General features: G+C 45.8%; 1 protein-coding gene across 1 annotated transcript in view; it reads right to left on the minus strand.

Annotated features, from left to right (window-relative positions):
- Positions 1-27080, minus strand: part of TENT2 (terminal nucleotidyltransferase 2) — a 568493-nt gene that overhangs the window by 372165 nt on the left and 169248 nt on the right. The window contains exon 6 of the mRNA XM_069223224.1: positions 573-639. Within this exon, the coding sequence (XP_069079325.1) occupies positions 573-639 (67 nt within the window). The remainder of the gene's footprint in view (positions 1-572; positions 640-27080) is intronic.

Raw genomic sequence — 27080 nt, forward strand, 5'->3', positions numbered from 1 at the left:
ACATGGAATGCTGTGTAAAACTCAGCAAGCCTATGCTCTAAATACTGCTAGATGCAGAAGACAAATCAATGTAAAGGAACCCTCTCAGATGAGTACTAGAAAAGGCTGAAAATGTTGGCCTAATAATATGGTTTAATGCTAAACGGGAATTAGGACCTTTTATTTCCACATGGTCATTTATAATGATAGACAGAAAAATGCTACCTGACATATGATGGACTTGGAATAACAGATTATTTTAGTTATTAAGGTATCGTGATATGACATTCTAAGAATAAACAGGTGAAATGAATACAGAAAGGGAATGACTGACCTTGCAAATACTGTGTAGCTTTACCACTGTTGGTGACAGGCTGAATAGAAATACACACAATGGTAAAGCTAAGACGTGGACTCGGTCTTCCATGGCTGAATGTGTGTTTAGCCTTTAAAACAGTAGGTTTAGGAACCTGCTAAACAGTTGAGAAACTCTACACAATTATAGAATAAAAGTCTTAAAGCAGAAAAAAAAATTCAGCAAGAATTCTCAATGACTAAAGCTCCCAGTCATCTAAGAGTATGGACTTGCTTACCAAGTCTATTATAAAAGTATTTCAGAATCATGCCGAGTATGTGCCTTGCTTCCGTTTCTTGATTTACCTGTATAAAACAAAATTAAATTTTCAACTTTAGAAAATAACACCCAGATGTCTTTTCTACATTTAGACGGCTTTACGTCTTAAAACAACACACAGAGAGTTTTGCTTCAAGTTTTATATTGTGATGCTACAAACAATTGGTAAATTTGATGAATTCGAAAGACTACGAATATGTAAAGTACTATCACTACTCTGGAATCCCTATGCTGAAGAACCTCACTTACAGGCTTACTGCAGAAAATCCAAGGATCAAGTCATAAAGCAATAAATCACAAATGAGGAAGGGTAGTAAGCACAACATATAACAGAGCTGTGATATCTTTAACAGTAAGGTAAGCACAGCATGAAGCTGAAGCAAATGTTTTGTACATGAATTAGTAGGTAACAATAAGCAAGATAAACACTACATCACAAATAGAGGTGGAGGACAGATCTGAGGATAATAGAAGAGGAAAGAGTACAAGTGGAGGGGCAATCACAGATGGCAGAAAAAGAGCACAGGAAAGGATTGAGAGGTAAAAACACAAAATGAACGAAGAAAATGAAGGCAGGCAAAATGAGAAAAACAAGAAAGGACACATTAATAAGGAAGGACAGAATAAAGGAGGGAAAAAGGAGGAAATAAAAAGGCTGAATCAAAATGGAACAGGAAGGACAAAACGGGAAAGAAAGGCTAGTAAAGATGAAAGGAAAATCAGAGCAGGAAGAGTTAAAAAGCAAGCACAGGCATCGCTGGAAAGAAAATGCAGGAGCCAAAGTTAGTCCTGAGTCTACGTTGGCAGTCTAGACCAGGGGCAGAGCAGGAGTTATGCTACAGGGGTGGAGACAGGGAAGTAAATAATAACTGATCAATTACTGGGAAGAGCTGGAGTCTTGGTGTGAAATGTCTGTATAATCTATACCTATATGCAAGTGGCTGATGACATATTCTGGCTCTGATCTGGACGTCTCTCTCCCTGCCAGTCAGCTGACTTGCAATACTGGTGGCCAGACAATAAGCTCTATGCAAACATTTCTGCACATCATTTAATTGGATCACCCTCCACTTTTGCTCCACATTTCACTGGTGCCAAAATGTGTCCGTCCCAAACAGTATATTGTATGCACCGAAAGCATCTTTGAAGTTGCTTTTTAATTTCAAGAGCTCAGGCTCAACAAGGTACAACTGTAGTTCTATTGTTAGTCACAAATATTGTAGTTAGCCATGAAATAATGTTTAGTTGGGCCTCAGAGGGAGAATATCCCACCCTAGCACTGACTGGGCCTTCACTTCCAGACATACCAGGTGCCCTAAGTAGACAAAAGGACTGGCCAATTTGACACTTGGTAGTCTTTATGGTCAGTCTGGCCCCAGGCACAACAGATAAGAACCAAGTGATCTGGATGCTCTTTCTACGTAATCCTAAGCATAGCAATATTGAGGAGGTAAACCACAGACAATTTTCAGACTGTTCAACAAATGTTTAACTAGCATTTCAAAGATAATTGGAGAATTCTTTCATCCAAAGGGCATCAGCCTAAACTGATAGATGTCTCGTGGTGATGAGAATATGGTCTTCTATGTGGCTCTATCTGTCAAGTTGATTTGCCAAGTTACACTGAAAATAAGTGACTGTGTACGGTCCTGATAGCCCATGCAGAAGGCAGGTATGTCAACTGTTGTCTGGGAACCATTACCACTGGATCCAGCCCACAGACAGCCGAAACACTCAATTGCACTGAAGTCCGGTATCTTGGTTACCTCAACCTTGATGCAATCCTGGATCTCTGGGGACTATGTCAATCTTTTTTTCAGAAACCACTTGTTTGGCATTATAATACTACCCAATGGGGTAGCTTCAGGTTTAGAAATCATGTTGGGTTCCTTAGTGTGTGTAGGCAGGAGACCACAGCCTGCTCCTGGATTTTTTTTTTTTTTTAATATAAAAAAGTAGCAACTGTGTCTTTATCAGGCAAGGCTATTTTTTTTTCTTTTTGTGTTTTTTTTATGTTTTCAATTTAAGAAATGAAATACTGGGTTTCAGTAATTCGCAGGGGAAGGCAAATTGGCAAATTACTATTTACTATACAATCAATATTCATTAGAGAAGTCGTTTTGCAACCTCCTGTGAAAGGACAGGTGGCAATGTGACCTATTAGTAGCATTATAAATTGCATTCCCATTCACAAACCAGCTGATGTGCAACCTTCACATCCCCGATTTGTGATTGAGAATAGCATATTTGCTATTGATTTAGCCATACTGGTAAATCACATGCTACTCTACATCAGACAACATTTAAACATCCTGACCCATACATTATGGCACAGAGGAATTGGCAGGAAACTCCAAATCTTAAGCGAGCACCCTGTGCTTCATATGTATCGGAAAGTTGAGTGTCATCCTTTGCCCATGTAATTGATTGAGACCTTCACAGTCAGTCTCTTCTGTATGCAACCTGTGTGCAGTCTTCCTCTTGGGGAGATCAAACCAATGTGGAGGGAAATATTCACATATCTATCAAGTTCCAAATCATCCCAAATATGCCTATTTTAGAAACAGTGTGAGTAAAAGTAAATGAGCGCGCAAGAGAGACAGAGGCTTGGAAGGTCAGGCTACTGAGAATATGCCAGTGACATCCAACCTTAAGCTTGAACACTTTCCCCAACAGTAAACTATGTCGAGTAAATCATCTTTTGGGTACACTGCAGTGTAGGCAAGTAGGGAGGTGTGAGGCATCACATTGTACAAGCCAGAGGCATTCGCTCGTAAAGTATATCCAATTAACATATCTAAGTTAAACAAGGCCTCCTTTTAAGGGAAAGAGCGCACACTGCCATTTTGCATCAGAAAGTTTGCCATTACATCCCAAGTGGCATGCCGGTCACAGAACTCTTTGTCTGTGCTAACAACCACGGTTGAAATCGGCTTGGTACCTACTGCTCCAGTGAAAGTTACGTGTCAAGTGGAATGAGGTCCAGAAAGCAATAAAGGCCTTTAAGAAAAGGTAAGTGGGTGTTACACAGTTGCAGATGCAGAAAGAATAGTTTCTTATGAATGAATGAATGAATGAATGAATGAATGAAGCCCCGATGATAGCTAGATAACTCAAGGAATTTGAAAAGCACACAATTACACTGTAGTGAAAAACCATGCCTTCAGGAGCTTCCTAAAATGATTCTCCGACTTGATGGAAGAAATGGCAAGAGGGAGTTTATTCTAAGCTTTAGCCCTTAGGAAAGAGAATGGCCCCTCCTCTCCTTCTTTCTGGTATGAACTCTAATTTTAACTAATAAGGCATCAAATGACCTAAAAAATCATCTGGGAAAAAAAAGGAGAAAGCCTACCCTGGAGGTAAATGGAACAGATACCACAGAAGAGTCTTTCAGCCTTAAACTGCATGTGTTTCGCTATTGGAAACCAGTGCAGTTGCATGAGATGATGCGATATTGAGCAGTGCTGGGGGTAGTCCAAAAGTCAGACACACTGCCACATTTTGAGTCACCTGTAAATCAATTTTACAGAAATCTAAGAAGACCTAAGTACAGGCTACTGGCGTAATCAAGCCTGGAAGTAATTAAGGCATCTACCACTGATTTGCACACCTGCAAAGGAAGAAAATACAGGAATTTGTTTTAGAGCTTTCAAATAGGGAAAAAACGAGCCAGTAACTGCCAGCACTTCAAGCGAAAAGACAGCTCATTTTCAAAATAAACCCCAATTTTCCACCAGTGGATATAGGAGCTGGTGGAATAGGCAAAAGTTGCAGAAATCATCTTTGTAGCCAAAAAGATCTGTTTTATCAGAGCAGCATTTAAGCAAGCTATTATGCATCTACTTTTGTTAGACACATTTTAAAAGAAGCAGCCAAGGTGTTAGTAGAGCAGTCCATTGAGAAAATCAGCAGAGTCTCACCACCATACAAGAAGAGCTTAATACCAAAAGATTCGATCAGTGCCAGAAAGCAGCTGGGTGTCACATATATTAAACAGGGTAGGACTCAGAGAAGACCCTTTGGGGATGTCACAATTGAGTCGTTTATTGTCTGAAGAGAAACTGGCAAATCTGACTTTTTTATCTGACAAAAAACACTGAAACCATCTAAGCACCAGGCTGCAAATGCCTAACCTATACAAGCATTGAAGTAGTAAGGGATGTGATAAGGTGTTGAAAGCTGCTGACAAATCAAGAAAGATGAGAGCTGCTCTCTCCCCTTTATAATGTCAGAGTACGAAAGTGCCCTTTTTGGCATGGTTACTCACCCAACCCCCCCACTTTTTTGCCTGATATTGAGGGTTACTTGACAGAGTGCTGGGATCCTGATAACCGTGTCCCAGCACCAGTGTTCTTTCCCAAAAACTGTACCATTGTTTCCACAATTGGCACACACCTGGCCTAAGATAGGTCCCTTGTAAAATGTACCCATGGTACCAAGGCCCTATGGCCAGGAAAGGTCCCCCAGGGCTGCAGCATGTATTATGGCTCCCTGGGGGACCTCTCACCAAGCATACTCCCACTGCAGCTTGTCTGTGCTGGTGGGGAGAAAAATGCAAAGTCGACATGGCACCCTTCTCAGGGTGCCATGCCCACAAACTTCTGCCTGTGGCACAGGTAAGTCATCCTTCTAGCAGGCCTTACAGCCCTAAGGCAGGGTCAGTCTAGCACAAGTGAGGGCATAGTTGCATGAGCAATATGCCCCTACAGTGTCTAAGTCCATTCTTAGACATTGTAAGTGCAGTGTGGCCACACTGAATTTATGGGCTGGGAGTTTATGGTTACAAGCTCCACGGCTCCATAATGGCTTCACTGAAATCTGGGAAGTTTGGTATCAAACTTCTCAGTACAATACACCCACACTGATGCCAGTGTGGGTTTACTGAAAAATGCCCCCGGGGGCATCTTAGAGATTTTACCCAAACGTCTAGTGCAGGACTGACCGGTAGTCACTCTCAGGGACAGTAGCCATTGGCTACTGCCCTTTGATCCCTGTAACACCACTAAATCCAGGATTTAAGGGCTCCCCTGAACCTAGCTCGTCAGATTCCTGGAGACCTCAAGAAGAAGACAAGAAGAAAGAAGGACTGCTAAGCTGACCCCCAGCAGAGAAGACTGAAGACACCAACTGACTTGGCCCCAGCCCCACAGGTCTGTCTCCAGCTTCTGAAGCCCTGCTACAAAAAGGTGACGCATCCGGCAGGACCAGTAACCTCAAGAGAACTGACTGCACCCTAGAGGACTAAGATTTCTTGTGGACAGCGGCCCTGTCCAGAAAGAAACTCCAACAAAGGACTCCAGAACCCCCCAGATCTATGAGTCCTGCCCACACTGCACCCGATGCACACAGCCCGTGTCCTGGAGTCCCAACTGACTAGAGCTGGTCCCCAGGTGATTCTGATCTAGTGTCCACCCTGGGTTGACCCCTACTGTCCAACATGACGATGCATGCAGCCTAAGTCCGGAAGACCCCCTGACCACGAGAGAACCGGACGATGATTCCCCACACCTAAAGGTACCCATGCACCCGCAGCCCCTAGCCTTGGGGAATCCAACCACTAGTCCAGCAACTTTCAGCAGGCAGCCTTCCTCCTTGTCCAGCCTGTGGTTTTCCAGAACCGACACCCTGGACCAAGCCTGCTGCATCTTTATTTCCCCGGGGTCCCCCTACTGAAAAACATTGGGAGCCTGACGCTGTGTTTGCACCCCGCACCTGCCACTCCCGTGCCTCTGAGGGTGTGTGTTTGGTGCTGAACTGTGGCCCACTGCGTGCTCACCTGAACCCAACAGGTCTGCCCTCCAAAAACGAGGGTACTTTCAAGCAGGCCTGATTGAGTGTGTCCCCAGTCTCCATAGGGGACCATTTTAAATTTAAATCAACTTTAACCTTTTCACACGGCCGGCCCCATGTTGCTGGTGTTGGGGGTTTGGGGTTACCTTGAACCCCCACCTGTGGACATCCTAGCCCCCGGAAACTGGAACTGTAAGTCTTGTACTTACCTCAACACTGTAATAACTTTTCTTCCCCTCTAAAACGGTTTCTGAAAATTGTACTGCCAACTTTAAAACAGACATTTGCTATTTTCTTGAAAATCATTCAACTTGCCAAATTGAAACAAAGTGGTATTGTGTAAATGTTGGATACTTACTTGCAAATATACTGAACTGCAACTTGAATCTTGTGGTTCTAGAAATAAGTGTCCTGGATTTAGTCAGAGTGTGGGCTTCATTTATTGCCTGTGTGTGTACAAGAAATGCTTTGCACTACCCTCTGATAAGCCTAACTGCTCGACCACACTAACACAAATGAGAGCCTCTGGGGAACCCCCTAGACTTTGTGCACACTATATCTCATTTTGATATTGTATATACGGAGCCAGTTTCCTACAGACAGACTATAATTTGACAGAATTTCTGGATTGGTAGAAGACTTTTTCAAGAGAGGCATTCCCTATGTTTCCTTCAAAATAGCTGGAACAGGGGCTGATTCTAATGAGGTGTTTAATATTTTATCACAGGGTTAATGACAATTGATCACTTCAGCTAATACACTCGGTAGGGGTCCGACGTGGGACAAGGAACCTGATTTGCAACTAATTATAGCAAGTTTAGATGGCTGATGAGTGATGAGCTGATGAGTGAGGAGTTCAAACTTATCAAACGAGTAGTTAGATGAGGATACTAAGGACCAAGAGAGAGCTTTAGAAAAAGGGTCATATTTTGCTTGTATTTTTGTTATTTTATTCTCAAAGAAATCTGAGAGGTTATTGCATAGTTGTACTGAGGGAGCAATAGCTGAATTACAGACTTTGGGCTGCAGAAAAAGTTTGGCGATTTTGAAAATCTCACATGGCTTATTGACAGCTGAGTTGATTTTTAGAGCACAGAAATGAGACTGAGCTGATTTAACAGATTTATGATAATCTTTTAACCTTTAAAAGCTTGCTTATAATTGTCTATCTACAGGAAGATTATTTTCGTGCCACTTGCGTTCAACAATGTGGCCAAAGTTTTTACACATTCTTTACTTCTCAGCTGAAAGTCACAAGAACCAAAGAGGGGAAGAGGTATTCCTTAGCTAAAAGTGGGCTAGATGTATTCCAGTGCTAATTTATCCACAGCCTTTTGAAACCACTGATTCACCGAGTTATGTAATAAATATTTGCTGCAAGTCATAAAATGAAGTTATAACCCAAAGCATCAGTCACACTGGGAAATCCAATAGTATCTGAGCTCCCGAAACCCAGCAAAGAATAAATAAATGATTAATTACCAGTAGGCTTAGTTTTGCAACTTGAAGAGATTACTGGATTCATATAATGTGCATCTACTCTGCCATCTAATGTTTGGGTCGGAATAGTTTCTGGCCTTTCTTCTCTCTTTTTTTCCTCTTGAGCACCATCAACCACCATTTGGTGGTAAGTCCGTCCCCTATGTGATATCAGACATGCTTCCTGGAATTTCCCGTGTGTGATTACCATCCCATGATTCTACTTTTTCCTCCTTCCAGAAACGGTGTTCAGTCCACCTGTTTGTACTCCCACATTTCTGGGGAAGTGGGTGGGTAGCATCTAAATATAGAAATGTTTTCAATACCTGATAATACCGGATGCAATACCTCTGTCAGCAAATTCTGCTTCGCCTCTGCCACCGGCAAAGGCAGGTCCAAAAAGCTCGCTGCCTTCCTCACCACAGCATGAAAGGAAGCAGCCTCCTCCGTATATTCCCCTGGAGATGAAAGGTCCCACTCAGGGGAAGTGTCCAGCCCACTGGCTGTATCCAGACCATGTAGTCCGTCTCCAGAGTCCTCAATCTCTCCCTCCTCTAAGACTCGCTGGTACTCCTGCTCTTCTAAAAGACGGAGAGCACGCCTCCTCGAATGAAGTCTCTCCTCGATACGCGGAGTCGACATGGCCTCCGCCGACGTCGAAGAACGGCGCCGATCTCCAGAAGCATCTGACGCCGCGTCCGGCGCCACAGGCAGCTTCGGCGCCGAGGTAGGAGCCGGAGGACGAGGTCTTGGAGCCGATGGACCAACCGGAGTCACAGGGCAAAATCCTGACTTCGACGGAAGGGCAACCTCCGGGGCCAAAACATCCGAAGCCACCGGAGCGGCCACCGACGCCGGCACCGGCGCCGAGCCCACATTCCCAAAAGGGCATAAAGGGTGCCGGCCGAAGAGGCGCAGGATCACCCAACGAAAAGGCCAAGGGCCCCGAAGGACCAGCCGGAGCAGCTCCTGGAGCCATCTGCTGAAAGATGGTATACATCGCATTAAGAAACGCGGTACTATCGGCTCCAGGAGTGGGAAAAGCCGGATACTGGGGTGCCTGGATCGAGGGCGACCCCGACGCCGGCCTCGACGTCTGCGACGCCGGAGAAAACACAAGAGGCTGCACCACCTCAATCACCGACGCCTGACCAGGCGAAGTCGGTGACGCCGGAGAGGGCAACGGCGTCGATGGATGCGGCGTGACCGTGGGGCTGACCTCCCAAGTCCTCCGACGCCGAGCCGAAGGTGACCTCGAACGAGACTCCTTGCTGGAATGACGTCGTGAGTCTCTACGGCGCCGGGAGTCTCGATGACGCCGGTGAGACCTTGGCGAAGAAGACTTCTTATGATGTTTCTCCTTCTTCTTTGACTTTGCCATGAATAACTTGGCCTCACGCTCTTTGAGGGCCTTCGGATTCATGTGTTGACATGAATCGCAAGTCGAGACGTCGTGGTCGGAGCTCAAACACCATAGACAGTCGGAGTGAGGATCTGTAACTGACATCTTGCCCCCACACTCTCGACAGGGCTTGAAACCCGACTTCCTCTGAGACATTATTACCGCAGAGAAGACTACGCAGCAGACAATACACTGTAACCACGAAGGTAACAGTAGCTCCCTCGAAGATAACCGTTTCGAATGCACGGAAAAAAGGGAACTGTCATCGGCACGTCGGCGAGGACCTCTTATTGCCTGTATGACGTCAGACGGCGTCGCGTGGGCTAGAGTGACGTCCTCGTCGACGTGCAGAGACTAGTAAGAAGATTTCCGTCGAATGCTGGCGCCATGGGAGTATTCATTAGGTGAGGAATCCACAGGTAGTTGTATCCATCAGAACACTCTGTTTTGCAGTATCAATCCTTTTCTGGATTCACAATCTGTGCATTTATTATGTAGCAGTATTTCTCTCCTTAGGAACAGCGAGCTAAAATGTGCTTGAGTTTGTGAACAGGTTTTGTAGTACCCTATGCCGCACCTGTGCTTCTTTGTTTATCTGGATGACCACACAGTAATCTTTTCAGAAGGTATGAGTGGATGACCATGTCACAGTCACACAGATGTCGATGATGGGCACATTCACCATAAATGCCAGGGTTGCACCCTTCTTTCTTGTGCAGTACACCCTGGGTTGTATACGTACAGTTTTCCCTGCCCTCATGTAGCAGGTTTGGATTGTCTCTACTATTTGCAGTGCAATGGTTCCTTTTCGTTACTGGTGAGCCCTTGCTTGCCCTGGCAAAAGAAATGAGGAGCTGGTTCCCCATTCCTGTTTTAGTCTTTTGAAGGAAGCACTTGAGGGCTCTTCCTATGTACAGTGTGTGTAATACCCTTTCAGCCTGGGATTTGAGTTCTTGGAAAAGGGCTGGTAGTTGGATGCTTTGGTTGACGTGGAACTGTAATACTATCTTTGGTAGGAACTGCAGCTTTATTCCTAGAACCACCTCGTCCTTGTTGATTTGAAGGTCTGGTTCTAGGATGATGAGCGCTCACAGTACCCTCACCATCATAGCTACTAGGAAGGCCATCTTGCGCATTAGAAACCTTAGCTCTGCCTTGCACATGGGCTCAAATGGTTCTGCCATCAGTTGTGTGAGAACTATGTTCAAGTTCCACATTGGCACTGGTGCAGATCTCTGTAGAACTACCTTCTTTGATCCTTCCAGGAATCTTTCCAACATTAGTAGTGTGGAAAACAAAAATGCTACTCGGCCACTGGTGCAAGTAACTATTGCGGCCAAGTGGAACTTTAATGATGCGTAGGTCAGGCCGCTGTCCAGTAGGTGCGTGAGGTATGTTAACACTGGGCCCTGTTCTGTCCTTGCCTCTAGCTTCCTGTGGTATCTGCACCAATGGATGTATCTGATCCAATTGTCTGTGTAGCACTTCCATGTGCTCAGTCTCCTTACCTCCCCCTAAGGATCTCCATTGTCCAGGGAGGGAGTTAAAGGTTTCCAAATTCAAGGTTTTCATGAGCCATGCTGCTGGATCGAGTGTGGCTGGTTCACATTGGCATATCCTTCCGTTCTGCATCGTTACCAGGTGCTTCAATGCCCATGGGTATTATCTGTTCCACAGACCTCTCTAGCAGGTGCGAAACGTTGTCGGGCCCACTGTGGGGCAATGAGTATGAGTGGCATCCTTGAGCATTTGTCTTTGTCCAATACTCTTGAGATCAGAGGACTTGATAGAAAGGTGTATGCAAATCTCCCTGACCAGTTTATCAAAAGGCTTTTCCTTTGGATTGATGGTGCGGAACTGTGGAGGCAAAATATCAGTATTTTGTGTTTTCTGTGCTTGAAAACAGGACTATATTTGGGGTGCCCCAATAATGAACACTGTCAACTATCTCGTTTTTTAACTACCGGAAAACAAAAAAATCAAACACATCAATTAGGATGGGAAGACCAAGGGAAGGTTAATATCAGCCTCTGTGTCTTTAATAAAATATTGTTTTTCTACCAAAATAAAAATTGCTGGAAACTGACTTAAGGGACGTGGCCAAGATGGCGGCGTAGGAGGACGCGCTTCTTTGGAGCTCCGTCGCCCAGGCCTGTAATGGCGGCGCAGCGGTCCCGGGCCCCCTTCCATTGAGCGCCTCCTGGCGATTTTGGACCCGGGGGGCTCTGTGGCCGGGCAGGGTGCTCTGGGGCCGGGCAAAGAGAGCTCTGTGGACGGGATGTGGCGGCGCTGGGGCCGCGTGTGGCTGGTGTTGCGGGCCGGGCCGCGCTTCTGGCCCTGAGGGCCCCGGACGTCGCGGGCAGCTCGGCCTGAGCCTGCCGGAGGCGGCGGCAGCGGCGAATACGCTCAGTGGCAGAGCGGGCGGTGAGGACTGAGCTGCGCAGGTAACGGGTTGGGGGGTGGGGGGTGAGCGCGTGGCATCGGTGAGCGCTCTGAGCACCCCGGCCCAAAGAGAGAGCCTGGAGGTTGCTGACGGCGGCCCTGCGAGACCTGGTGAGGCCGATTCTGAGCGTCGGGCCTCCCTGTGTCGCGCCACGTGTTGCGGCGCGCGCCGAACATTCGGCTCGAGCCGCACAACGCGTCTGCAGGACGCGACGCGGCGCGCCCCCAGTCTGTTGTGTGCTTTGCGAGGCCACCGATTGGACATGGAGCCTCGCTCTGTTTCTGTGCACCGCGTTTTTCGGGCATCCTGAGCCCTCTTACCTGTTCTTTTCTTTTCTTCTTTTTCTGGGACATCTGGTTGTACCTTCCTTTATGTTTTTTCCCCCCTTCCCATGTTACCTTTTTCTTCCCAGCATTCCTTGTTCCCTATTTTCTATGGTTCCTAGTCTATTCTGTTCTATGTACTTTTCCCTATCTAAGATGGTGTCCTTTTACTTCGTGTTGGTCGTTTCCTGTTTAGTGGTATTTAAGGGATGTGTTTCTTTCTTTCCTTGCGCTGCAACACTTTCTGTTTAGATGGTGTCTTCGCTCCTGTTTCTTAGCCTTTCTGTGCTAGATCTTGTCTAATCCGTGTATTACCTATATTTGTGCCTCTGTTGATTCCTGTTCTTTTGTTCCTGTTTCAGGAATCTATCTGTTTGGAGGTTTTTGCCCCTTTTCAGGGTTTTTTTCCCTCTGGTGCTATTTCTGAAGGGCACGGTCTGTTCTTGGCGTTTCCATTGCCTACAGCACCGTGGCTACCAGAAAGAGTCGCCCCTTTCTGGGCCAGAGCCGAACATTCAAGACCCACGCCACTCGATCTGCGGATTCCAGGCGTAAGCAGCACGTGAGTCGTGACAGATTGCAGCGCCAAAGTCTCCCGACGTCCTCTAACACCATGGATGATACAGTGGCGGCTGCTGCAGATCCTGATCAATCTCTTCTGACAACTATTTAGCAACAGGCTCAGGAACTGCAACAACTATGCATCGAGAATGCTGCGTTACGACAGGCTCTGGCTTTCCGCAGTGGCGATGTTCCGACTATCTCCGCCTCTTCTCCTCGTTTCTCCAGTGAACCAACTAAACTGTGTGAATTCCTTGATGCATTAACAGTGTATTTCGCCTTCCGACCTACCCAATTCTCCCATGACAGGACAAAGGTGGGATATCTTATCAGTGCGTTATCCGGTCCTGCCTTGGCCTGGGCAACCCCAATGGTATCATCCAACGACCCGGTATTGTCGGACTATTCCACCTTCGTGAATCGATTCAAACAAATGTTTAGTCGTCCAGATCTGGAGGCCTCTGCGGAAGAAGCCTTATGTGACATCCAACAAGGCTCACAAGATGTCCTTCAATATATTACGTGCTTTCGTCAGCTAGCAGCAGAGACCACCTGGGTGGAACGTACTCTGGTGATTTTGTTTTGCAGAGGACTTAAAGAAGAAATAAAAGATGAGTTAGTACACTCCACCAGAGTTGAAGATCTTCGTGGTCTGATGGATCAAGGACTTTCCATCGAATACCGTCTCCAAGAACGACGGTTGGAGAAGAGAAAGAGTAGAGGATCTTCTCAGCCAAGCACTTCACGGGTTTATCTGCATCGTTCTGAGGAACCTCGCCCTCCTGCTAGAGACATAGAGGGAGAATCTATGCAAGTGGATACCACTCGAGGCCCGCTTTCCGTTTGCGAGCGGGAAGACAGACGTAAGAAAGGATTGTGCCTGTACTGTGGTGCTGCTGGCCACATACTTCGTACCTGCCCTGTACGTCCTCAAAGGCCATCGGGAAACGCCACTTCCCGTCCTCTGTAAGAAGGGAGGGGACGGGATCATCAGCTATACCTTCCATCAGTTCATTTAAGGACAATGCCACGTCCTTGTTCATGTTACCTGTCATGTTACAGCTCCCTGGCGGCCGTCAAGAAAGAACTATGGCATTACTAGATTGTGGAGCTAGTTGTGTTTACATGGATAAGACTTGGGCCACTACTCAACAAATTCCAACACAACCCAAAGAACTTCCAGAACAAGTGCACACAGTGGATGGATCCTTAATATCCTCTGGTCCAGTTGATACTACTACCCTGACATTGAGTTTACAGTTTGGTAACCATCAAGAACACATCTCCTTTGATCTCATATCATCCCCCAACCATACCATCATTCTAGGAATTCCGTGGTTCATCAGACATAATCCGTATGTGAATTGGGAAACCCGGACTATTTCCTTGTCTTCACAGTTTTGTCATGAGAACTGTTTTGCTTCTGACAAATATTGGTCACCTAAAAGACTGACACCTACTGAAAGTACTACCGGATATTCCATCAATACAGTCCAAGGAGTCCCTGAACACTATTTAGAATTTCAAGATGTGTTCCAAAAACCATCCAGACCTGTGTTACCTCCACATCGAGATTATGATTGTGCTATTCCCTTGGAACCTGGAACTGTCGTTCCCTTTGGGAGGATGTATTCCCTCACGGAACCCGAAAAGGAAGTTCTAAAGGAGTATCTGGAAGAAAACCTACAGAGTGGTCTTATTGTTCCATCGTCTTCTCCGGCAGGGGCTCCCCTCTTTTTTGTACCCCAAAAGACAAAAGATCTTCGTCCTTGCTTGGATTTTCGAGGCCTGAATAAGATAACTATAAAGGACCGTTATCCTTTGCCCCTCATCAAGGATATTCTAGAGGCAGTCAGAGGGGCTCAACGATTTACCAAACTGGATCTACGGGAAGCCTACCACCTTTTACGTATTAAAGAAGGAGACGAGTGGAAAACAGCTTTCAGGACCCCATTTGGTCACTTTGAATACAAGGTTATGCCTTTTGGTTTCACTAATGCCCCCGCAATTTTCCAAAGATTTATGGACTCTGTGTTTTCTGATCTTTTGAACCAAACGGTGGTAATCTACTTAGACGATATTCTTATTTATTCTAGACGTCGTGAACTGCATTCTTCTCACATGAAACAAGTCCTTCAAAGACTCCGGGAACATCAACTAGCTGGTAAACCAGAAAAGTGTGAGTTTGACAAGACAGAAGTCAAATATCTGGGGTACCATTTAAGTCCCACCGGCATAGCTATGGACCAAGAAAAAGTACAAGCCATCCTAGATTGGCCTTCTCCTTCCTCTATTAAGGAAACCCAATGTTTTCTAGGATTAGCAAATTTTTATCGGCAGCTTATCTTAGACTTTGCAAAACAAACCAGCCACATAACTCACACTCTAAAGAAGGAAAATTTAACGAAAGGTTTTGTCTGGACTAAGGCAGCTGAAACAGCTTTTCAAGATTTAAAGAAGGCTTTCACTCAAGCTCCCATCTTGAGACACCCAGATACCAACAAACAATTTATTGTAGTTACCGATGCTTCCGAAAAAGCCATCGGAGCTGTCTTACTCCAACAACAAGAAGATGATGGTCTTGAACATCCTGTTTTCTATTTGTCCCATGTACTCTCTACATCGGAACAACATTACTCAGTACTAGAAAGGGAGTTATTAGCTCTGAAAACAGCCTGCCTAGAAGGGAGACAGTTTCTTATGGGTTCCAAGGAGCCTTTTGAGGTGAGAACAGACCATCGTAATCTACAATGTTTACGTAATTTTGTATGCCAGAATAGCCGCCAGGCTCGTTGGGCCTTTTTCTTCAGTCAGTATGATTTTTACATCACCTATATTCCTGGATCCCAAAACATTCTGGCTGATGCTCTGTCTCGCCGTTATCCAGATTGTACTCCTACCCCATCTCAGTATCTACATGAGCCTAGTAAGATCATCGGAGTAGCTCAGTCTTTCCTGGATGAGGTACAACTGGAATACTCCAGCCTGTCTGACCACGAAGTAGAGAAATTAAACCCCCTTATACATAAAAGGCAAGGATATTATTATTATCAGAACCTGTTGTTCCTCCCTACTAATAGAGTTAGAGAAAAGGCATTACAAATGTGCCATGATTTGCCGGTTGCTGGTCATAGAGGCATCAAGGCCACACAAGAACTTCTCTTGCGATCTTTCTGGTGGCCTACCTGGAAGTCGGATGTTGAAAGATACGTTCAGGCTTGTCCCATATGTGCTCAGGTAAAGATTCCCCGTACCAGACCTGCAGGGTTACTACAACCATTGCCTGTTCCACCAGCTCCCTGGCACACCATTTCTACTGATTTCATGTGTTCGCTCCCTCCATCAGCAGGAAACCGGGTTATCATGGTCACTGTTGATTCCTTTACTAAAATGGCTCACTTCACTGCCCTGAAAAAGTTACCTATGTCTTGGGGTTCAAAGTTAGTATGCAGAAATCTCGGATCCTGAACCTGTCGGTCTCCCCAGACCACGAGGAGGAATTGCGTTCTAGGTTTCCTTTCTTATGGGCATCGTCGCACATCCCATACCTGGCAGTAGTCTTGGAGAAGACGACCGCAAAGACGTCTCGTTTGAACTATGCTGCCCTTTCCAGAGAGGTACTAAAAGATTTAGAGCTATGGGGGAAGCACAAATTATCCGGGTTCGGCAGGATCACAGCAATTAAGATGACCATTTTGCCACGTATTCTCTATTTGTTTCAGACGCTTCCTCTGACTCCGCCGCCTAATATCATAGCTACGCTTCAAAAGGCGATTCTGAAGTTTATTTGGGGCTGGAAACCCACGCAGAGCCCACGCAACATCTTAATCGTCCAAAGGTGGAGGGAGGACTGGGGGTTCCGTGTCTGTTAAAGTATTACCAGGTGGCTCAGCTGCGCTTTTTACTGGAGTGGAGTCATCAGTTGACGGAGAAACACTGGTGATTTATGGACTAGGCAGTTGCCGGGTCCCATATTTGGAAGGAACCCTGGCTGCGACGTAGGCATAGAGCGAAAGGACTTTACTCATCCCCCATCACTGGTGCCACTCTTGGGGTGTGGGATGCGGTGGCGACTAGGTGCAGCTTGACGATTTTCCCTTCTCCCATGATGCCGATATGTGCGAACCCTGAGTTTGCCCCTGGCCTACACTCGGAGTGCTTTCATCGCTTGCAGGCGGAAGGGTGTAAAAGAGTAGGTGTTTATTCGATGTTGATGGTACTGTCCCCTTTGACCAGCTGAGGGAGACCTATGACCTAACGAAAGCAGATAGAATGCCATATTACTAGGTCCGTCACTGGGTACTACAGCCAACAGTTAAACCCCTAGTGGCTAGAACACTTAAATCATTTGAGAAATGGTTGGTAGGGAAGAAGGATGATAAGAGATTGATATCCGAAATCTACGCGCACCTCCTTAGGGCAACTACGCTCTCCAAGACGAAGGGGCAGAAACGATGGGAGAGGGAGATGGGGAGAGAGTTGACGGAGGAGGAGTGGGAGGACATATATTTTATGGTGCACCACACACCTCACAACACACCGGGGGCTGAAACGGCCTACAAGATAGCCACTTCCTGGTACTACACCCCGGTGAGGGTGGGACTCCGCCAAATCTGAGCTCTGCCCTGGCGGATGGGGGGGGGCGGGAACCCAGGGGGGCGAAGGGGAGGAAGCTGGCTGGGTGTTGATGGGAGAGTGGGGTTGCTCTATTTTGTTTTTCTCTGTTCTATATTCTCTTTTTCTTTCCCGCTGGTTTCCTATTATATGATACCTGTTCTTGTTACTACTGTTTGAAGTAAGAGAGAGGCAATGTTGCACTGAGCTCATGATATATCAATTCTCTCGCCTGGCACTCGTTTTTGAGGCCACATATAGATGATGTTATTTGCTGTCGGTCGTGAAGGTTGTAGGCATAGACCTGTGTAACGTGTTCTTACCTCTTAAGTCAATAAACAGAGTTGATCTATAAAAAGTGCTGGAATCCCTCAGATTCCTTGAGTTCTAATCTGCTTCCACATTGCTCTTCCCTGTAATATACTGTGCTTGAACCATGATCTCCTTGTCTAGACAGTAACTCCAGAGCTCCTTTGCCATCTCCGCTAACAGTCTCTACGTAGGTCTCCACCAACTTATTGACATACCTAACTGCAGAGGCATTGTCCATCCTCAACACACAACTCTTCACCTGATCCCTCACAGAACTCTACAGTGCGAACAATTCTGTCAGCAACTCTAGGCAATTGATATCCCACTCTCATTGACTGACCAAGGTCCCCCTGTTGTCACTGAACTGGCAGGCGTTTGCTTGTCTGCTTATCACCACCAGAATTGTGTTTCATTGAAGTGCTCACTTCTATATCACCTGTGCTAACTTTGATAGTAAGAACGATTTTGTTCCTCACTCCTGAGGTAGAACATTGGTGCTGGATTATCCATCTGGATAAGCATCAGACCTGTCCATCCCCTGACGTGTGCCTGAAATGCTTTCAAAGCTAGTAAGACCATCTTGTTTTCCAGTAGGTTTATGTGTGTCAGTGAGTCTGCAGGGCTCCACAGTCCCCTGACCTTTAAATGGTCCATGTGCATCCCCCAACTCTGGTGGTATGCATTTGTTGCTATGTTCACCATGAGAGCTGGAAGTTTGAAAGGTCTTCTCACAGTTACATCCCTTGTGTTCCACCACTACACTTCTTTCTGAACTCTTGGAGTGACAAACACTAGATCTTCCCAGCTCTCCATGGCTGGTGACCATTTGCTTCAGTCTCATTCCTGTATGGGTTGCACGTGCAGTCTTGAATATGGAATGAGGGGGATGCACAAAGCCATCATAGCTATTCGTTTCATAGCAGTCCACACACAGAGGCTGAGATTTCTGGCAGAGGTAAGCTTGCTCCATTATGGCTTTCACACTTCTGGGTACTGGCTATGCGTGTGCTGACCAAGTTCAGTGTTGCATCCTAGAAAACTTTCGCCTGCTTCTGATGGAGATATGATTTCTTGTGGTGTCTTGATGGGTTCTATGTAGAAGCCATGCTTTATTATGTTTAGTGTCTCATGGTCTGAGGTGACTGACCTCCTTTCCCCCTATTTTTCACCCCACTGGTGTTCGGGGCAGGGTCGCTAACACAGGGAGTCACCTGCTCTGTGTGAACTTATGATAGACATTGGGGTAAAATTTAAAAGGGGTGTTCTCCATGCCTCTGCATTCTATGACCATGTAGTGCTCACCAGTGGGGTCCTCTGTCGGGGGTCAAGAAGGCTTCCCTTCTCCACCCTTAAAGTGCTGTGCTTCCCAATGATCTTTTGTGTTTCTCGGTGGAAAAAACTTTGGCTTTTTTATGTTTTGAAGAAATTCTTCAGAGCTCCTCTGTTGTGCTTCCACACCCAATGTTGGAAAAAAGAACCTGAAAGTGGTGACCACACACAAAAACTTCCAGAGGACATGTCTGACATCACACAAGAGATAGGCCTACCACTAAATGGTGGTCGACGATGCTCAAGAGAAACAAATTTACCCAAAGAGATGATGGTCTTTAAAGTATCACAGTAATTAAAGATAACCAACAGAGTAGCTGGGGGAATGTCATGGTGTGGGGGCAGTCGGCAGCTGTCTCCCAGGCAATCATGTGTCCAATATAATTTTTTCTCAAGACTACAAAAACATAGTCAGACGCAATCTGAAAGGAGGACTGCAGAGGGCATACCAGGTGTTTTACTTGGCCAATATGTTATGACAAGTGAACTGCCTGAGTATGAAGCCACTATGGCCCACGGGACAGGTATGTAATACACAAAAAGGGAAACTAGATAGGACCTTAGCTTATATATTTTTAAGGGATATCAGCCTATGCAACTCACAGTGTACATTTGGGCAACCAGGTGAGGAGTACTGTGATTACGGCCTTGCATGGATTGACTCGCAGTGTACATTTGGACAACCAGGTGAGGAGTACTGTGATTACAGCCTGCATGGTGCAGGGGGAGGGAACAGAGGGAGAGGAAACTGTTCTCAAAGACACTGAACATGGTGGGTATGTGAGGGTTAGCACATTAGAGAAGCATTTAAAGAAGGTTACAGGGAAGAATTTGGGACCCAGAGTTTTCCCAGATCATTTTCAGCTAGCGGTACCAGCTTTTTGAAACATGTTTAGGTGCCTCATCAGAAGGTCAGGTATAAAGTTCCCAACAGCTCTAGGCACAAGGGACTTGTCTGGCCTGTATAAATGTAACAATTACTTTAAAGGCCTCTGAGCAACCCTGTGTAGTTTTGTGACTACGATGTTGGTGGTAATGCACTATGCCGAGCGTTTCCTCATTACCCTTCATACCCTCTGGTATTCAAATTTCAGCATAAGCACTACAGAACCATTGCTTCATTCTTAATCCTTTTCAAAACTGAAATGAAGCAGATACCCCTTCCCGATAGCACAGACTTACAAGCTTTTCAGAACCTAGATGAGGACACCAACCAGGCATTGGTCTGAAAGTATATGTCATCCTATTGTCTTTAGAAACCTATGATCCCTCCTTGATAAGACAATATGCATTAAAGAACCACACTCCCCATTCTGCAGGGCTCGAGGGAACCATAGCAAGTTCCACAGAGGCATGATTGAAAGACAGTGAGCAAAAATATGACATCAGATCCATATCTGGAGTTGGTACAAAAATAAAATCAGTCATGGGATGAAGGTTGCAAACAACGCCACACATCTTCTAAAACCAGTGCAGCAACAATGAGAGAAACCACGGATGAAAAGGAACCTGTAAGAGTAAGATAAAGGGAACTGAGCATATGGTGGTGTATGAAAGAGGCATGTGGTGGAATGAAAACACAACAGCCTCGGTATTGCACATCCCGACGCTCAGTAGCACTGGTCGTAGGCTTCTCAGAAAATCTTCAGAGCCTGGTGCGTTCTCTTTTTACAAATTAAGAATTGTGCCACCACATTCCATGACTCCTCTGGAGACTCAAAAGAGCAGGGACTTGAAATAAAAGATCACCTTTCATTCTGCAGGAAAGAGAAACATGTTGTAAAGTTGAATACCACTAAGATTCCTCTTGATCTTCTTGAAAGGATTGGGCTGTTTCTAGATACGCTTTGTATAATCTAGGTGTAGGAAAGTGGATTATTATGTTTTATGGTTGTGAAACCGCACCATGTAATAATGTCACAATCTTTATCAGGGCAGGTTAGGTTTTCTTTAATAAAGCCCTTAGCTCAGACCTGTGTAGCTGTGGCACAAAGCAGTCAGACTTAATCAAAGGAACCAGTTTAAAGCATTTAAAAGTAACAAAACAGTTAATAAGAAACGCTACTCAATAAAAATCTGATACCGATCAATTAAAACAGATAGCATTTTTATTTTCAAATAGACAACAAAACGACAAAACTATTGAGGGAAACCAGAGATACGAATTTTTAAAAGTAAATCTATCAGTGTAGCTCACTGTTAAGGAATGTAATAAAACGTAAGAGTTTTTTGCAGTTTTAGCCAACTTGCTAGAACGGCTACTTCTCTTCACTCAGATGGGTTACTACAAGTTGGGAGCCAGTCACAGGGACCACTTAGGTCGAGGCGAACAGTTACATATCGGGTCCAGCAGTCTTAGGGTCCTCAGTTCACTTTTCTCCATTACCAACCCAGCAAACAAAAGGTCCTGATGCTGCAGATGGAGAAGCAGCAAGTGTTCCTGTGGCCCACCCACCGGTATCCACCAGCGTCAGTCTCAGAATCTGTAATCCCACTATGCAGCAGTCTCAGAGGTTGCTAACAGGTAAGCAAATTTTCTCTCTCGGGACCAGGGTCCACTTCAAGTTCAACTATGCATCCTGAGGACTTGGACACCCAGCAGACACTTCAGTGTTCAGTAGCAGTCAGACATTTCTGAGCAGCTTGGCTCTCAAGGGGTATATGTTTTCTTAGCTTTTGGTAGTTCTTAAGCCTAACACAAGGCTAGCCAAAAGCCCCCTAGGAGTTACTTCTTCATTCCTGGCACAAGTGGCGTTCTTTTCCACAAGTGGGAACAGCAGGCATATTCCTCTTTGTGGGTCCTTTGACTACAGCAGGTGCAGTCCAGTGTAGACTTTTTTGTTGGGTCCAGGGAGCAGCAGGGCAAACCTTCTTCGGTCTTCTTTCGAGCCCAGACCTGAGGACTGTTTCTCAGGTACCACTTTTTTGCCATCTTTGCAGTTGTGGGAGGATAGAGCTAACTAGCCAGCGAGGCAGTATTTGCTGGGGGTTTGGCTGCAAAACAATCCCAGGATACACCTCTAAGCCCAAATCCAAGATGGCGTAAGCCTCCTTTCACTATGAGCTCTGGGCTCACCACTGGGGTGTTGATAGAATGAGTCACTCCTTCTTGAAAATGGGTTCTACAAATGGATTTGCCACTGTGGAGGAGATGCTAGCCTGTCTTCCTACACAAAGGAGCAGGCATGTCTAGGTGCTATTGCCATTTGGTTTAGTGAGACAGTAGCCTCTCCAGAGTTGAGCCAACTGTGGTCACTGTCTGGTAGTCATATTGCTAAAGGAGGTCACACCTCGTCCCACCATGTTCCCTGTTCCTGGGAGAGCTTCACACTTCCTCTCGGAGATTCACATGCTGTGCATTAGATTGTGTAGCGGTTTCCCCTTTATCTTGGTTGGTTAGGGTCAAATGATGAGCTTGCAAACAGGTGCTGTAGTAACTTGGGCTTTTTTATGCATTTGGATGTCCACACAATAATATTTTGTGAATGTGTGTGGGGATGGCCATGTTGCTGCTGCCCAGATAGTGTCTATAGGCACATTTGCCATGAATGCTAATATTGCGCCCTTTCTCCTCACCGAGTGTGCTTTTGGCAGGTAAGGTACGTGTTTGCCAGCCGATGAGTAGCATGTTTGGATTGTCTCCACAATCCATCGTGCAATAGACCCCTTTGTGAAGGGGAATCCCTTCCTGGATCTGGCATATGGAACAAACAGTTGGTTCCCTTTTACAGAACTGCTTGGTCTCCTCCAGGTAATGTTATCAGTGCCCTCCTTACATCCAGAATATGTAATTTTCTTTCCAAATGTGTTTGTGGGTTCTAAAAGAACACTGGCAACTTGACAGTCTGGTTGACATGGAATTTTCTCTCCACTTTAGGTAGGAATTGGGGGTTTGTTCTGAGAACTACCTTGTCTTTGTGAATTTGCATCAATGGTTCCTGTATTATTAGAGCTTGAATCTCGCTTACTTTTCGAAGTGCTTTGATAGCTATCAGAAAAGCAGTTTTTAACGTGGTAAACTTGAGTTAAGCTTTGTGCTTGGGTCCAAATGGTTTTGCCATCAGCTGTGTCAATACTGTGTTTAAGCTCCACATTGGGGCTGGTGCCCTTCCTGGATGGGCGATTCTTTTGGACCCCTTCAGAAACCTCTTTACAACAGGTGCTGTGAAAAAACTTTTACATAACGCTCTCCTGGTGTAGGCCACAGTTACCACTGAGTGTACCTTGAGAGAAGAAAAGTTGATTCCGCTGTCCAGCAAGTGCATTAGATAGGTTATTACTATTTCTTGCATAGATATTGCTTCTAGTGTATTATTCTCTGTGCACCATAGGAGGTATCTTTTCCATGTTGATGCGTAGCGTCTTCTTGTTGTTGGTTTTCTAGACTCTTTTAGTATCTCCATTGTCTTAGGTGATAGATTTAGGTGTCCGAATTCTATGTACTAAGGAGAGTGTTGCTGGTTCTGGGTGGAACACTCGCCCATTTTGCATTGTGCGTAGGTTCCATTCTACTTTGATCTTCATCATCTATCCCTTGTACAGTTTGAGTAGGTTTGAATACCATACTCGTCTGGCCCACTGAGGGGCTGTTAGTAGAAGGTTCGTCCTCCGGTTCCCTGACCTTTTCCAGTACCTTCGGTATTAGGGGAATTAGGAGGAAAGGTGTAGGCAAATCTCCTTGACCAGTTTAGTGACAGGGCACTCCCCTTTGACTGGTGGTGTGGAAACCCGGAGGCGAAGAGTTGGCATATTTTGTTTTCTGCTGATGCAAACAAGTCGATTGTTGGTGTGCCCCAAGTTGGGATTTTTTTTTGATGCTGCTTTGTTTTATCTCCCATTTGTGTGTGCTGATATCTTGTCTGCTTACTCTGTTTGCCTCTATGTGGTCCTTCCCTGGTAGGTGGACTGTTTGTAAGTTGATCCCTTGAGGTATTGCCCACTTCCATATTTCTTGGACCAGTTTGCTAAGGGTAAAAGATTTTGTGTCCCCTTGTTTGTTCAGATAGAACATTGTTATATTGTCTGTTTGGATTAGTACTGTTTTCCCTAATATTTGTGTTTAGAAGGCTTTCAGGGTCAGCAACACGGTCTTCATCGTTAGGAAACTGATGTGCTTTATTGCATCCGTATTGTTGCTTTGTCCTCGAAATTTTTAAGTTGTCTGAGTGTGCTCCCCGTCTCTTGTGAGATGCATCTTTTGTGATGGTGACCAAGGGAGTTGCTCTCTTGAAAGGTTTTCCCCTGGTTATGTCTTTGGATGTCCACCACTGTGTCTCCTCCTGTATTCTCTCTGTTATAACCACTAGATCCTCCCAACTCCCGGTGGTTTATGACCAGTTATTGCCAAGCCATTCCTGGAATGGTCGCATGTGGAGTCTCGCATAGATTATGAGGGGGATAAATGAGGCCATCATGCCCATTAGCTTCATGACTCTCCTCACTGTCAGAGGTCACGGATTCTGGCAAAGGAGAGTTTTCTCTGCGATTGCCTGTACTCTCCTTTGGGTAGGGTAAGGATGTGCTTTCCTTGCATCCCGTTTGGCTCCTAGGAAGATCTTTTCCTGCTGTGGTTTTAGGGATGATGTTTTGTAATTTATGCTGAACCATAGCCCCTGTAAGACTGTGATCACTGTTTGGGTATCCCTATGACATTTTTCTTTTGTATGTTTCTTTATTAGTTAGTTGTTCAGGTAGGGGAATACATGAATCCCCCACCCTCTTAGGAATGCTGCGACAGTCACCAGGCATTTAGTGAAAAACCCTTGGTGCTGACTTTAATCTTAAGGACAGGACCTTTAAGTGGTAGTGAACCCCTTTAGTATGAATCTGAGGTATCCTTTGAGTGCCTGGTTTACAGGTATGTGCAGTCAGGCATCCTTTAGGTCTATAGTTGCCATGTATTATCCCTTTGCAGGAGTGGGATTACCTCCTGTAGGGTCGTAATTTCGAAATGTGTGCAGATGAATTTGTTTATCACTCTGAGGTCCAGGACTGGCCTTAGTGTAAGGACTTGTTTTGGTACCAAGAAGTAGGGAGAGCAGTTTCCCTTGTTTAATTCCTCTTTTGGCACTCTTTCTATTGCTTATTTTTGCAGAAGTTCTTTCACTTCTTTCTTTAGTTGTATCAGTTCTGCTCCCTGATATCTTTTCTTCTTTGGTGGGTTTGGTGGTGGTAGGGTTGAGAGTTCTATACAGAAGCCATGGCGTACCATGTTTAAAATCCAATTATCTGCAGCAATTTCTTCCCATTGCTGTGCGTATTGTGCTATTCTGCTCCCCCTCGTGTTGTGTGTAGGCTTGGGGGTATTCCTGAGTCACTTGGCTGTTCCACCGCCTCTGGGTGGTTGGCCCCCTGCTCTCCCTCGAATAAGCTGTCTTGCGGGGTGTGTTTCCCGGTCTGTTGGCCAGTTTGCTAAGTACTCCCATGGGAGAAGGGGGAAGGATTGTTCCTGCTGTTGTTGCCCTGACGCAATGGTTCCCCTTCCCATGGGTCGTCTGATGGCATTTCCTCCCCTTCTAAAGCTACCTCTGTATTGCAATGCCCCCATTGCCTTTGCTGTTCCGTTGTCCTTTTTGATTTGTTGCAAGGACTCATTCACCTCTTGCCCGTGAAGGGCTTGTTTATGATGGAGTCCTGTACCTAGGCCTTGAGACCGGATATTCTGAGCCATTCATGTCTCCTTAGGGTTGTCCCTGTGCACATTTGTCTGCTGGCTCAGTTGGTGGTGTCCAGCGCCGATTTTAGGTAAGTGTTGGCAATGGTTTTCCCTTCTTGGAAGATTGCCTTTGCCCTTTTCTTGCCCCTTTCCGGGAGTTTTTTCATTAGCTCCTCAATTTCGTCCCACTGCTGATGGCTATATCTATAGAAAAGGGCGTTGGGATTCGCTATATGCCATTGTGTTGCGGCTCCCCCCTTCCATCTTTCTCCCTACCATGTCCAGCCTCTTGCTTTCCCTTTCAGGAGGGTGGGCTTGTGGAGGTGTGTGCACTGCTCCTCCTTCTTGCCGTTGTGAAGATGACAGAGTTCACCACTGTGTTCCCTTGGATGTATTTTGGGGTCCTTTAGAGTGGGGTTGTATTTTTTCTCCAATCTTGATGTCACCCTTTTAGCTGCAGCCGGTTCTTTGAAGGTCTCTTTACCCTGGTCCAGTAAGCTGGGTAACATGGCGGGATAAAGGTTTCCCTTGCTTGATGCCATGACGGTTTCCAATAGAAGCAGGAGTCTCCCTTCTTCTTCTAAGGGTACTGTATATGTGTCCGCTGCCCTCTTCACTTGGCTGTTGTAGCATGTGATGTCATCAAGGGGCAAAGTCTTCGAGGGGTAGTTGTCGACCTCCACCTCTAGACTCTCCATTTCAAAGGTATTCCAGTCATCTCCGAAACTCCCTGTTGCTTTCTCCCCTTCAGGGTCATAGAACTGCCTCTTCTTCGTGAGGCTCGGGGGTTGCTGGTGCCTCGAGTGCAGTCTCCTCCTCCTCGACGTCTGTGTGGAGGGTTTTGGTGGGATTCTGAATTGTTTTAGTGCATCGTCAAACTTCTTTTTTCACTGCAGGAGCGCTGCCATTTCAGCCTCTAGTCGACGCCTTTCCTTCTTAACCTCCAAAGCCTTTCTGACTTATTGTGTCGTTGATAGTTGTTTTTTCAGCGTTGTTTGTTCTTCCTCCAATGGCTTCAGCGTTTCTTTACCCATGGAGATGTAGGAGGCTGGTCTGGTGGACACCTATGGTGTTGGCACCTTATACCAGATCCAGGCAATCCTTATTAGTAAGTGTTACAGGCAGGGTCTAAGAAGCCAGGGCTCTCTAGTGGTAGCTGTGGTGAGTAGCCAAGATTTATCTAGGAGTGTGAAGCACTTGCAATACCACAGTAGTCACACAGTAACTTATCACACATGAAAGGAACCACACAGTGTTACAAAAATAAAGGTACTTTATTATAGGAACACTGAACTAGAATACTATAGGCAATCTGCCCTTTCTGGAGGTAAGCACACACAAAATATACAGTTAAGTACTAGGAAGTAGCATGAGATCATTAGAAATGGCAAGAAATAGAAAGGGCCCTATGGGGGGGCCAAACTATAAACTAAAATAATGGAATGCAAGAATGAGTCCCCTACCAGAGGATATGGAGTAATTAGCTAAGGGCCGGGAGAGTATGGAAGCCCCAGAGGTAAGTATCTGGAAGAATACCAGCAACCAGGAGAGCAGAGGTA

Source organism: Pleurodeles waltl, chromosome 1_1 (genome assembly GCF_031143425.1).
Source record: "Pleurodeles waltl isolate 20211129_DDA chromosome 1_1, aPleWal1.hap1.20221129, whole genome shotgun sequence".
NCBI classification, from domain to species: domain Eukaryota; kingdom Metazoa; phylum Chordata; class Amphibia; order Caudata; family Salamandridae; genus Pleurodeles; species Pleurodeles waltl.